This window comes from Myxocyprinus asiaticus, chromosome 3 (genome assembly GCF_019703515.2).
Source record: "Myxocyprinus asiaticus isolate MX2 ecotype Aquarium Trade chromosome 3, UBuf_Myxa_2, whole genome shotgun sequence".
Taxonomy (NCBI): domain Eukaryota; kingdom Metazoa; phylum Chordata; class Actinopteri; order Cypriniformes; family Catostomidae; genus Myxocyprinus; species Myxocyprinus asiaticus.
Genome location: NC_059346.1, coordinates 38,518,502 through 38,533,114, shown reverse-complemented (window position 1 = coordinate 38,533,114; position 14,613 = coordinate 38,518,502). Strand labels below are relative to the sequence as shown.

The following is a 14,613-nucleotide window of genomic DNA, read 5'->3' as shown; positions in this document are numbered from 1 at the left end:
ATATTATTAAACTTTGATGATCTGAACAATAGACAAAAATGCAATGTCCATGTGAATTTGTACATCAGAGAAACAATCAAAACTGCAAAACAGGCATTGGGGTACAGCACGTGACTACAATAGACAGCCTGATGCCAAAGAAGGGTTAAAGCAACAGAAAAGTCTTTGTAAACACATCATGTGCCTGGTTCAAGGAAGACATCCTTGTATGCTGAGAACTGCCAAAACAAGTCTCCAATAATCTAAAGAGAGCAACATTGAGTGAAAGACCTTGTATGTCGAACATGCGTGTACAATACTTTAATTTTGTTCATATCCTTTAAATTTGGTGCATTTTTGTATTTCTTGGTATTTTTGTATGTTTTAAATGCATTTCTTTACATCTGTAATTGATCATATACAGAGCCGCCCCTACCCAGATTTTTTTATTGTAAGTATCTATGAAACACACACTTGTTTTGTTGTGTTGTGAAAATCAATCAAAATGTAATGTTCAAAAAGAATTAAAGAAGGCAATAAAGAGTGAGCCGGTAAACTGTTGTCACAGTCTGACAAAGCTGGTCTTAAGCTGATCTCCCAGCCTGGGCTAGCTGGTGTTTAGCTGGTCAAGTGCCCAAAAAACCAGCAAACCAGCTTAGTCAGGTTTAAGCCATTTTTTTCAGCAGGGTGCTCTAGATATTAACACAGTAAACATCATTTGGTAACTTGCTCCTGCTAGCAACTATTCAGCCTGTGGAGACCACTTTAAGAACTCAATTTACACTCATAATGAAGTTGCGAACACTCAAAGTGTGATTCTGTATGGCACTCCAGACCAACTCAACAACACTTTACCCTGCGATTTCGCTTGACTGAGCACTCTTCACCTCCAGTGAGGCAGTCAACACACAGTCAACCATTTTTTCATACAATGGCAAACCTCGGGCAACTGAGTAACCATAGCAACTGCAAATTACCAACTGGAAGTAGACAGGCATGTGAACTCGGCGGGAAAGGTTCTCTGAAGAAAAGGTGCCGGACGGGGAAAGCCTTTAAAAAATCTAATTGGACCTTTCCCTGGGGTTGTGACTGTTGTGTTTGTGCGTGTGTGTGTGTGTGTGTGTGTGTGTGTGTGTGTGAGAGATGGAGACACCTTATCTTGGATGTCCAGAGGGCACTTCTTTTCATGCAGGAATCTTAAGGTCCCCACATGGCCATGTCGGGATGCGTAGTAGATAGCGTTGGCTCCAGTCTGAGGAAGAGAATGGCATGTTTTACTAAAGGTTACATTTTTGTGTATTTGCAGCTGATTTGTATATTTGGTGTTGGCTCCATCTCTAATGAGTATTATGTCCCAATGTACTATTAAAATTACTCTTTAACCATGTTTTACATAGTTCTAGTGGTAGTATTTCAGGGTCTTTAGTGGTAGTTTACATACACGGCCGTGATGTAGAGTGAAATTGGCTGATTAGACAATCACAATTAACATAATTACTTTACTCCATTTTATGTTTACAACGGATATAAGAGCACATTTCTTTTTTTTTATCATCATCTCAGCATCTAACGTTTTTAAATTCAGCTTCTGGATGGATAGTTCACCAGAAAAAATTTAAATTCACTCATCATTTATTCACCCTTATACCATCCCAGATGTGTATGTCCTTCTTTCTTGAGCAGAACACAAATGCAGATTTTTAGAAGAATATCTCAGCTCTGTTGGTCCTTACAATGCAAGTGGATGGTGACCAGAAATTTGAAGGTCCAAAAAGCATATAAAGGCAGCATAAAAGTAATCCATAAGATTACTTTTTACTATAAATCTTCTATTTCACTTTCACAACTGAAAGTCACATGTGGCACAGTTTAGTTTCACTTTCACATCTGAAATTGAAAGTGGAGATTTAGAGTAAAAAAGGACTTAAATATTGATCTGTTTCTTACCCACACTTCTTGTATCACTTTTGAAGATATGGATTTAACCACTGGAGTCATATGATTACTTTTATGCTGCTTTTAGGACCTTCAGATTTCAGGCCACCATTTACTTGCATTGAAAGGACCAACAAAAGGATATTAAAAAAAATCTTTCTTTGTGTTCTACAGAAGAAAGTCATACACATCTGGGGTGGCATGAGGGTGAGTAAATTATGCAAGAATTTTCATTTTTGGGTGATCTATCCCTTCAACACCTTATTTTTATAGGGCTTGCTTGAATATTTTGACTGTATCCATGACTAGACCCCTTTACTGAGTTGGGAGTGTGGATTTAATAAAAATATTTGTTTCCTATCCTTAACAGATACTGTTTTTCTAAGGTTCTTAGTAATTGTATTCATCTCTTGAAATTTGCTTTTTCATAATCTTAGATTGAACAGAACAGATTTTACACAGGAGGATAACCAATAGCTTGGTCAATAATTTAAGTATTTAAAGCCCTTTATTTTACTGTGCACTGGCCCTTAACATAGTCTTCTGTAGTTTACCTGTGGCATTTGAAATAGTAAGACCATAACCACATAAGACCATGGATGTCTCTTCTTTACTGTGTTAGGCCAATGTTGCTGTTATTTGTTTTGAAAAAAATAAAAATAATAATAATAAAATAAATAAATAAATAAATAAATAAATATTAAGAACATATAACAATATCTGCCACAGTTGTATACTTCCCCTAATAGAATATATAAAATATAAGTGACATGAAGACACAAGCATCTTAATAGAAATGTTTTTATTTAAATAAATTATACAATTAAATTTGCAATTTAATTGCAGGAAATCCCTGTGTTTGCGGTATTTGAACCGAAAGACTATGAGAGACTGTTCCATTTCTGACAATGGGACATTAAGAAGAGAAAACAAGGTATACATATGTTGTACGTCAATCGTTTGAGACAATGGAGTACTACACCTTATCAAGTACTTGAATATCCGCCCCTTTTTTCATTAGCACATCAATGATCTGGACGTTTCCACATCCTGCTGCGATCAGGAGTGGAGGGGTTCCATGCTGATGTATGCAAACAGACACAGACAAACAGAAAGACACACAATCATTGCATTCAATATAACAAGGCACTAATAGCTCCTTGTCGCATTGGAAAGCGGTTTTAAATGAGCCTGTGATTCCGAGTCAGTGTGAACAGGCTAATTTAAATTAGCCTGATTCATTTGTTATCTACAGCAGTTTGAATTGGTGCAGAGTGATCCCACTGGTTGGTAAAAAATACTTGGAGGTTAAAAGACTGAAATCCTTTCTCCAGAATGGTGATAAACTGAATGAATAAATGCATGAGTCGTGGGGATGATTCTCATTGTGCATATACAAGCACACACAAACATGGATAGAAATGCAATTAAAAGCACGTTTGTCTATTCACATCAGTGAGCAGATGCAGTTCCATCAAACACAGTGTTCTGACAGTCTGTGCTACCAGCTCAGGATGTGCTACCAGCAGTAGAAACAGTGATATGTAAAGTTTAAACATGGGTAGCACATGTCGGGAGGCATGGGAGTACCTGTCGGTATGTACTACAACAGCATGAAAAACCTAGGCAGCACAATTTGTCAGGCAGATAATACCTAGCAGGATGTGCTACCAGCATAACTATCAGATAGTTTGACATGGTGTAAGGCTGTACTAAGCTCTAACCCTACCCCAACCCCAAAACTATGCGAATATAGCGTTGCTAGCACATCCTGACAGGTAGCATATATTTTCAGGACACCGGCCATGCTCCCTCCTCCTACACAAGCACAATCACTTTTCCTGTCTCAACACAAACACACCTAACATATCCTTCCTTACACTTATACTACCATGCGCATATCCAAACTGATTAGTATGAAACTGGTAATTAACCAAACAATTATTCTTCAGAATTATCAAAACTTCTATTGTAGCTGTGACACTGCAAAGCAAAAGTTCACCCAAACTCAAACAGCGCTGTAAAAGTCAATTTTGTCTTGTTTTACTAAAATGACATATATGTACTTGATAAGCAAAATTATAAAAGTTATTAAGAAGTGTTTTCAGAGAAGTATCTTGAATTAAAGGTTTAGATCACCCAAAAGTTACAATTCGGTCATAATATACTCACCCTTATTTTGTTTTAAATCTATATGACTTTCTTTCTTCCACAGAACACAAGACGATTAATTCTAAACTATGTTGATTTAAAACAGGTTTGGAACAACATGAGGGTGAATAAATGATGATTTCATTTTTGGGTGATCTATCCCTTTAAGTTTATTTTTGTAACCCCAATAGCAATTATCTTTTTTTAAATTTATTTTTTATTTTATTTTTTATTTAAAGCATAAACCTCATTAAATTTGGCTAGATTTATGTTTAAAACAATATGCAAAAGGGGTAACAAAAATAAACTTAATTCAAAATTGAATCTTTTGAATGAATATATATTGTCTAAATATCTTACGCAATTTTGCTTTTTATGTATATTAATCTCATTATAAGGATATTTAGATATTTGTAGTGGGAAAATGACAAAAAGATTTTTCTGACTTTTTGCATTGTGGTTGTGATGCGGTCCAATTACTCTTTCTTATTCACACACTGAAAATGACAAAGCAACCTACAGTGACATTGATACACTTATCAGCTCAATCGAGCTCAGTGTGGCTACTGATCACCTGGACTGAGTCCAAGTCACCAGTCACTAGGAATGTCATTCAGGACCCCTTATCAGTTACTCAGTCTTCAAGTTTATAAGCACGGCTGTCACTTTTTCTGTCTTTTACCTTGCCTGTGTCACATCTCTGTAAGTCTGCAATCTATTGCAATGTCTAACTCACCTTGTTGGGTTGGTTGATATCATAACTTGTTAGGGAGCCAAGCAGGTGTTTCAGGCCTGGAACATTGTCGTCGTTGATTGCGTGGATAATAGCCTTTATCACAAATGAGTCTTCCTCATCCTGTTGAAAAACAAAACGCTGTAGACTAAAACACATTCTGCAAGCACACATTTTACATATTTCAGTTTGAAAAGTTTGAGGCCATCATACATTTGACCCAAAGTTTAGGACAAACTCACACCATTGGTTGGCTAGGAGTTGAAATGTTTGCTTGAACAAACAGAGCAATGATTTGAAAGCACCACAGATCAACAAAAGTGTTTACAATCTTCTGGAAGTCAATCTAAAATCAAATTACTTTCCCCTATCATAGCTTAATGTGAAAAGATAACTAAGCATTTAAAAATAGAAAAAAAAATATGTCACTTTTAATTTAAATAAATAGCTCATTGATGAATAAAATAATTTGAAATAAAGAAAAAAAAAAAAAAATCAAACAATTATCAATAATCGGCTTGGGTGACGCAACTTAACCCACATGACAGTATTAAGGATATAAAACAACAAGCTTGGAGAAAAAAGCAACAACAGCAGGCCTCTTTTGACAGCCACAGTTTGAGCAAATCCTTTTATGCTCAGTAGTACTACAGTGAGTCTTATCATCAAATACACAGCGTGAAGTCCTAATCCTATTGAATAATTCAGACAAGGGGCAAAACACAGACAACGCTTTCTCTTTACTGCTCAACGCGAGTTAGTCGGTCATTTGACCCAATCACCTCCAAACAGCATCTGACAGATCTGACACACGGGTCCGAACACTAAAAAACATGGCTACTGACTGGCCATTAGGGACGGAAAGAGGAAGAGAGGATCTGTATGTGCAGCCATGCAGGCTGAGCAGAATTCCTTTACTTAGTGAAGGAGTATATTGGAATAAAACCAAGACAGACCCACATACACTTACGCTAATACTAGACAAGTGTATCCAATTACATAGAATGCACGCTTTAACACACTCTACACACACTAGGAAAAAAACAGCCAAAGGCTTCTGAAGAAAACAATTTTAGGCAGTATCTCACAGGTTGCGATACTCCTATATGATTTTATGTGCTTTCTGTGCTTGTTTGTAAATTTGAGTGAAAATCAAAGACAATAAAGTATCTATCCATCTATCTTGCTAGTTATATTTCTTCTTCTGTAGAGATCTATTCCTTAGAAAAAACATATTGTGGTGCATGACTGGTTCTAAGGTGTCATGTCACCACATAAACTTCTGACTTCAGCTCTGTAGGTCCACACAATGCAAATGAATAGTGACCAGAACTTTGAAGGTCTACAATGCATAAAAAGGCAGCATGAAAGCAATCCTTACAACTCCAGTGGTTTAATCAATGACTTCTGAAGCGATCCAGTTGGTTTTGGGTGAGAACAGGCCAAAATCTAATCTTTTTCACTATAAATTTTGACAGCAATCTCCTTGGCGATCATGATTTCAAGCTTGCTTACACTTCTTAGTGCTTGACACATGCGCAGAGCGCTAGATGGCGCTTTAGGAAGTGTAATCAAGCTTGAAATCATGATCGCCAAGGAGACTGTGGTCAAGAGTTATAGTGAAAAAGGAGTTACATTTTGGTTTGTTCTCACCCAAAACCAACTGAATTGCTTCAGGAGACATTGATTAAACCACTTGAGCCTTTTGATTACTTTTATGCTGCCTTTATATGCTTTTTAGAGCTTGAAAGGCCTAGTCACCATTCACTTTGTATGGACATTGTATGGACCAACAGAGCTGAGATATTCTTCTAAAAATCTTCATTTGTGTTCTGCAGAAGAAAAAGTCACACATCTGGGGGTGCAAGAGGGTGAGTAAATAATGAGAGAATTTCCATTTCTGGGTTAACTGTCTCTTAAAGGCAGAAGTAGAGCTGAGTGTATGAGGGAGTAAAAAATTGAATGGCAATATAACATGATATAGCAAAGAGAATGAGAAAGTCAGCTGTAAACTTTAGATAATTTATACAGCATAATGTCAGTGACTCTTTTTGTTTAGTGATGTATCACACATCACTAAGCAAATATTTGGATGGTATAAAGAAAGATCATGCAAAACACCACATGACTGTACGAGTGTGTCAATGCATGTGTGATGGTATTAGTTTGGATAAGTCTTCTGACTTCATGGCAAGTTACTAACAAACTTTCACTGCAATCAGCATTCATGCATCTTAATGTGTTAAACCAAAAAAGGATTTTATTGTCCTAACCAGCCACAATAGTGAGCAATGAGCAGCATGACATTTCTCAATCTATTGGCTTCTATTTCTGCAACGCTGTGCTGGGTAGCAACACCCAATGTGAACTCTCATCGGCCCCAAATCCTGCACCTCATACATGAGCATTAAACATAAAATATATTCTGATTGGCTGTGATTGTGTCATGTTGTGCAGCAGTTTCGCAGTCAGAGTGGAAAGACAAATTGCTTTGTGCTGGAAACTTGGCTCATTGCGTCTGGTTAGGACACGGTATTAAGATTAAATGGGACAGAGGTTGATTCAATACATAGAAGTATTTATTTTATTATTTATTTTGAATTTTACAACACTTTTGTGTTTGGTTTCTAGTCTATTTGTTGATTTTCAGATCATTTCACTTGGTATTTCCTTCGAATTATGAAAAAATATTCAACATGTCTCTTTACAGAAATATATTATTTGTAAGTTTCCTGAATAGTGAACTGTGGGCTCTTACCAGTGTGTCATCACTGCGTGCCACACTCATGTTGCTCCTTGACAGGAAGGAGCGGGAGAGCCGGTTACACAGGGAGATGAGATGCACCGATTGCTGAGGAAGAGACATAAAATAAACAAGAAACAAGGCTATTTGTGACACCTTCTGTAGAGTTTGCAAAAGGCTTTGTAATTTGAAGCTTCAAACACAGCAAAGCTTGTCAAGTAGATGAAAATTGTTTTTTTTAAATAACATGCTAACTGACTAAATTAACCTAATTCTCCACTTGAGGGCATTGTAAATGTGTGTATGGTTCTTTGGTTTTCCATAGCTGCTAGGGTTTTGTATGTATTGTTTTGTATGCTTTAAATAGTGTGAGGAGATAGCGTGACTTATTTTTGCGAGGTACAAAATGCTGATCATAAAAAAAACAAAAACAAACAAGACAAGCAAAAAAAAACCAAAACACTTAAGTATTAGTACTGCTCACATTTCAAATAGAGGAAATTCTCATAATAAAACATGATGTTTTCTGTCTGAAACATAACTCGCATTAAAAACAGAAATGAAAAAAAAAAAAAGAAAAAAAAATAGAGAAAGAAAGCACCTTCCACTTCCTTCGGACAGCAAACTTCTTAAATTTCTCCATGTTCACAGCCGACTCCTTACGGCTCAGTGCCTGTTGTGTGTCCTTTGGCTTTATAAATACAAAAAATACAATTAAAAAAAGGCAAATTACACACATCGTAATCTTAAGGCAATGGAGGCTGGTTTATAATGGCTTGATATATGCTGTGGTTGTTAGACAAACCTTAATCCAGGGATGTTGAAGACTGTCCAGGATTGTCATTCTTTTTCTGTGAAAATGAACATTAATAAGAAAATTAATTTGTGTTATTTATCATTAAGATAATTTACAAAATTAAGACAAAATTAACAAAAGTCAGGAAGTCTGATAATCTCTCGTCATCTTCATTCTTTGTCAACATTTCAGTCAAACTATAAGTTGCTACCAATAAGCACATTCGACAACCTCTGGAGGAATTCCAGAGCATTCAATCTACAAATCAAAGTATGCATATCACAGTGTTCATTGCAGAAAACACAGAAGGAAAGGTGGGATTGCGCTCTGTACAATGGAATGTTGCATTTCAGCATTCATGACAATGTTCTGATTTAAACAGAATTTATGCCGTGAATAACGCATTTTGCTGAAGTACCGAAAGGTGTTAATGACTTCCATGGAACTGGTTTTAGTTCCCATTTAAAAGGCAAAAGAAATGTATGAGGTCAGTGTATGGTGTAAATAAGGACTAAATGAGAACAATCAACTACAAAAGTGATGGAATTTGGTAGCCCAATGTGGAACTAAAATAGGAATAACTATTGTCTACACCTTCACTTGCAAAGCACTTGTTCCTGTTTGTTGACACAAAGCTCTTCCTTAATCAGTTAAGGGTATTATGATTTGTGGAGAATGTTCTAGATAGACAAATTCAGTTTGATTATAACAAAACAGGTATTATTATTAATATTAATATTATTAATACTTAAAATTCTTAAGTATTACTTCCATTTATAATATCAGTAGGGTTGCCAATTTTGAATCTCATTCGGATAAACTATACACTACTCAGGTGAGAGTCAATTCTGTATCCCATTCCTCTTCTTCTCCCTTTAATTTTTCTGTTACCTCTCAACTGTCCTATTAATAAAATTGACAGTCAAAACATAATACAAAACACAAAAAAAAGAAAAAAAAGAAAAAGAAAAACACAACAGACAAAAACAAAACCACAGAAATGCCAGTGATTCCTTTAATTGCTTCACAAACTATTTTAGTGGCTCTTACTTTGGATCTTTGATCAGTAGCTGTGCAATGAAGTCTTTGGCCAGAGCACTGGTGTGGCTGAAGAACTCCTCATCGAACTCATAGTCCACAGCCGACACATTGGCAAGTGTCTCCTGCTTATTTTCACCCAGGAAAGGTGATGCACCACTGAGCCTGAAGATATAGACAAAAATTATGAAGTGTAATAACCAGCAATAACAACATTTTAAATCTACCATTTATTGGATGTGAAATTCTTCAGTAAAACAACATTTAGCAGATTCAAGTGTGATATGAACAATGATTTGCCATTTTATAAACTACAGCCAAGCAGTTGGCCATGACTAAGTGTGAGAATAGGGCCAAGGGGCATATAGCATTTAACGCATGAGTGATAGGCACATTTTGTGATAAACAACTCTCTAGTTCTCCAGACTAGGGTTAGCATTTAATAGTGTAGTGCAGACCACAGTACCAGAGAATTATCCAATCCATCAAGCTCTCTTTCCACTATTATGAATCCAATTTACTGCTGTTACTAATTAAAAATCTGAAACTGATAAATCAGGAGTGAGAGGATGGCTTTTAGAAACACTGACAGGAGATAAACTCCATTAATTATTGTAATGCTACGGCTGTTCAGAATTCACACTGCCAATTATTGTCATTCCCTGTGGGGGACAAACATAGATTGACTCAAAAAAGCGTGAAAGAAAGAAAGGTAAAATAGGAAAGCATGGCAAGCGACAGGATTAGATGTGAAGATGGTGTGCGATATCTACCTGAAGCTCTATTTTTATTTGCCAATGATGAGAGGAGTGGGAGGAACAGCCCTGAGATAGACAGAGAACTTTATAGCTCTCTTTAGACTGTTGTGAGGGAAATGTGATATTAGAGCATGTTGATGGATGGATAATGATGGGACAGATAAAGAAGAAACAGAGATAGAGAAGACAGAAACTGAATCGAGAAGTAACAGAGAAAAAGAAAAGACAGGAGGCATCCACACTGCAAAAAGAATAACATTTTCTTGTTTTACAGTAAAAAGTTTCAAACATAATTACAACAAAATTACATAGGATATTTTTTTTAGATAAATCAAACATTTATGCTTATGCTTTATAAAACTATTTGCCAATGGGGTGAGAAAAAATACACTTGTACACCTTTGAATTCAGCTTATTTTTCTTACCCTACTGGCAAATAGATTTTTCTTGTTTTAAGCATAAACCTCAAATTGTGTTAGATTTCTCTGAAAACAAGACACAATTTATCTTATTTTATGGATTAAATAATTTTACTGGAAAACAAGACAAAAATACAGTAATATACTTTTTTTTTTTTCAGTGAGATTCAAGTCTTGTTTGCAAGAAATCTAACAAAATGTATTAATGTTTATGCATATAACAAGAAAAATGATTTGCCAATTCAAACTGAAAAGTTTATTTTTCATACCCCATTGTCAAATTGTTTTTCTTGTTTAAAGCATAAACCCTTAATACATTTTGTTAGATTTATCTGCAAACAAGACTTAATATCTTAATATCTGCCATTCTGCTTCTCATGTAATCTTTCTTGTTTTAAGGATGTTTAGATATTTTAACCAGAAAATAACACAAAAATACTTAATATTTGACACAGATTTTTGAGTGGGAGGAAAAGTTTCATGGATCATATATGGATCAAGGTCCTCCAAATGTGCATTACCATAATGCAAAAAAATGTCACTCATTACTGTTATAAAATCATCCTGTATTACACTGTATCCTGTCCAGACACCCTTTTCCATCTAAATCAGCATCATTTAAAATCAGTACAACAAATATTACCATGACATACTTACAACTGTACATTACAATTACATAATGTAATTTTTTTTATCATTGCATCATTACAGTAATGAGAATTAGATTTGAATTACAGGCTTAATTGCCATTAAAATAATGTCACAATGGAAAAAATCCTAAATCCAAGCTTTGTTTTCTATATACAAAATATCATTTTTTATTTTATTTTTATGTTTTGGATTTTGGGGTGAAATATACCTTGAACATTTCTTGACAGTAATTTACCAATTTACCAGTTACTGTATGTCAGAGAATTAAAGATTTGGTTCCCACCAAAAAAAAGGATGTTTCCTTCAGGTCTTATCACAAGAAACCAGCAAGTTCCACTCTTTATATTGCTCTGAGATATGTTAGTTCCCTCACATTAACACACAGACTGTTTTAAGAGGAAGCTCAAAGTCTCCTCTGGAAACAAAATGTCAGCTCTACAAATAGACACAATGTAGATCATGGAAACATCAATATCTGATGCAGCACTTGGCTGTGTGGAAGATGGTCTCCCTTACTGGGTTTACTGAAAACAATCAATTAATTTGAGAATAATAGCACATCAAGAGTTTGTTCTGTGACACTGGTTTATACAGGCCTGTAAATTAGTGTAACAAAAACACTTAGCAAACAAACGAAATGGTTTCACATTCAGCTCAGTTTGGCCACCATGCCTTCAGTTTACAGCAGAATGTGATTACAGCCATATCTTGAGAAAAATAATGCAATTACAAAAATGGATACTATTAGGATGTAGCCAAAGCAAAAATCCATAAATGCACTCAGATTTCATTTGTAACGATATTTCTGTTTTTATAACATCACAACACTGATGTTATGAATACTCACAGAATATAAGTGATCACACCTATGCTCCTAAAATTAGACAGATAGAAAAACATATGATTAGCATAGAATAACTGAGGTAACAGGAAGGTCAGATTATGTTTTAAGATGAAGTTTGTTCTCACCACATATCTGCCTCCAGGCCAAGGGGCTCATAGTTTACCACTTCAGGAGCTGCAAACCACATAAAAATAAATGAATAAATAAATAACTGTTTACATGTCATGTATGGTCATCACAATTCGATACCAACACCAGCGAGATATCAAGATTTCCACTACAAATCATGATACCACAGAAAAAAATGTATATGCTATTAAACATACTGCTTTACTTCAATAGTTAGATATTAATGAAAATATAAACAAATTAAATCAAAATTGCCATGTAGTTTTAATGTGAATGCATTTGAACATTCAAAAGCAGCCACCTGTCAGTCTGATAGTGCGCATGTAACAAACAGTCAGTACTAGGGTTGGGCGACATGACAATATGGATTATGGCAAAGATATTTAGTCAATCGATAGAGATTTTGCTATATCGTGTATATCACGATATGTAAATTAATGTGCACAGTGTGGGCTTATCTTGGGCAGGGATTCAGGTAAGACTAAAGGAATTTAAGAAACATGGACCCGGTTTTTATGGCATTTAAATTTTTTAGGGGGCTGTCCAAGCAAATTCAATGACATTCATCTCGCGTTTGGCGATTCATAAGCACTTAATATGCTTCTCATCTGACATGTTCATCTTGTGTTCCATGATGCGTGTCGCGAGGGCTATCTCTGGAGCGTGTGAATCCAGCAGGCTTCCTGATATTTACTGGAGAGCACAGAGGTGGTATTACTCACGCTACTTAATAATTCTTGATCCAGGAAAAAAAACTGAAACAAACATCTCTTTACAGATCAGGATGACTCCCAATCAAGTCATGAAAATGAAGAGGAGCTTGTTATTAACACAGGCTGGACATCTTTGGAGTAGGTTCACAAAAGCCAACACAGAGAAGAAAAATGTAATCTGCAAACTGTGTTGTATGATAATAATCACTCATAATACAAGCAATTTGTTTTACCTCCTCAAATGAAGCATGCAAAAGAATATTATGCAAGCCAAAAGATGCACTCCGCATTAATTCGGTCATAGTTTTTTTTTTTTTTTGCAAGATGTGTTTATATTTATTTTATATTTATATAATATTTAATATTATATTTTAAGAATTGTTTATTTTTGTTGGAATTTTTATTTTTTTAAATATATTTTTTATGCATTATATTCTTTGTTGCATTGCTTTGGAAAGATCTTGGGTTTCTTGAGGAAAGTTTGTAATAATAATAATAATAATACTGGTCAAAAACATTTCAGACTGAAATACGGCATAATGTGAAATTTAGCATTATGGTAAGAGTGATTAAAACCAAAATGAGTTTTTTTATTTGAATTTTTACTTGGACTATTTTCAAGTTCTGTATAAAGAGAAAATATTTTAAAGTATTTAATTCACTGACTGGATTATCCAACAATGGGCAGTACAATATATTTAACATATTAACCAATTTTTATTGATTTTCCTAAAAAATTTACTATATTGTTATATATATCGTTATCGTGATGTAAACGTACTCATATCGTGATACAAGATCTTGATCATATCGCCCACCCATTGTCAGTACTAGTCAGTACTCTATACTTCCAATATTGTAAAAAGACTGGTATTGTAAAAAAAGAAATTAATTAGTACTTGGTACCGATGTATCAGTCATTTTGACATCACAAGTATAACATTAAAATTGCCTGGCATACATGTTTTTAAAAGATTACAGAATGGTGAGATATTTTCATAGTTTCTCACTTTGTGTGTGAAATGAGTCACTGGTTTCATCCGGATCTCAGTCTCTGATGTGTTAATAAGTAAACAAGGAAATGAGGCTGAGCAGAAGAGATGGCGCCCATTAGCCTGTGAAGACACTAAATTTTAAATCTCTCTTATCATGCTTACTGTCTGGATTCATAGCTGTGAGAAAGCAAGTTGTTCTTAGACAATGAGGCTAAAAAAAAAACAAACAATAAAAATTAAGGTATGCCTGTTTAATTGTCCAGTCGGTCAGCTACTATTCTAGACTTGTTGGATTAGTGTCTGTAAGACCAGGTGTCTAGCTTGACCAGACTACTGGTGGGGTGTAATTTTGAGAACTGAAATAGACTGCACTGTGGGGTAGTTGGTACTTCACTGTGGCCTTGAGCACTGTGTCTCTATTAAGTCACTTCCTGCAGCCATACTGGCTGCCATTCGGGTAGGACTAGATGTGAAGCCAAAGACATGGAGGGCTGGGAGTGGTGTGGGTGTGTGTTGTGTGTATGTGGTGTGCTTTGTGGTATGGATGGGGCCTTATTGATGTTAATTTTGCCTGAAAACACATAAAGACCTGACTCATATTGTTAGAAGAAATGGCAGTGCGATTCAAGGAGGGTTTTCTAGTTTTAAGTACAAACCGAAACACATACAGTACTGTGCAAATGTCTTAGGCACATAAGATGTTTCATAAAACATTTGTCTTAAGATGGT

General features: G+C 35.3%; 1 protein-coding gene across 2 annotated transcripts in view; it reads right to left on the bottom strand.

Moving 5' to 3' along the window:
• Positions 1 to 14,613, bottom strand: part of LOC127424434 (death-associated protein kinase 1-like) — a 114,279-nt gene that overhangs the window by 27,357 nt on the left and 72,309 nt on the right. For both annotated transcript variants that reach the window (XM_051669660.1, XM_051669667.1), the window contains exons 6-14: positions 12,173 to 12,221; positions 12,051 to 12,077; positions 9,388 to 9,540; positions 8,347 to 8,392; positions 8,143 to 8,232; positions 7,557 to 7,649; positions 4,802 to 4,921; positions 2,897 to 2,995; positions 1,133 to 1,231 (exon numbers count right to left, since the gene is read on the bottom strand). In XM_051669660.1, coding sequence (XP_051525620.1) covers positions 1,133 to 1,231; positions 2,897 to 2,995; positions 4,802 to 4,921; positions 7,557 to 7,649; positions 8,143 to 8,232; positions 8,347 to 8,392; positions 9,388 to 9,540; positions 12,051 to 12,077; positions 12,173 to 12,221 — 776 coding nt within the window. The remainder of the gene's footprint in view (positions 1 to 1,132; positions 1,232 to 2,896; positions 2,996 to 4,801; positions 4,922 to 7,556; positions 7,650 to 8,142; positions 8,233 to 8,346; positions 8,393 to 9,387; positions 9,541 to 12,050; positions 12,078 to 12,172; positions 12,222 to 14,613) is intronic.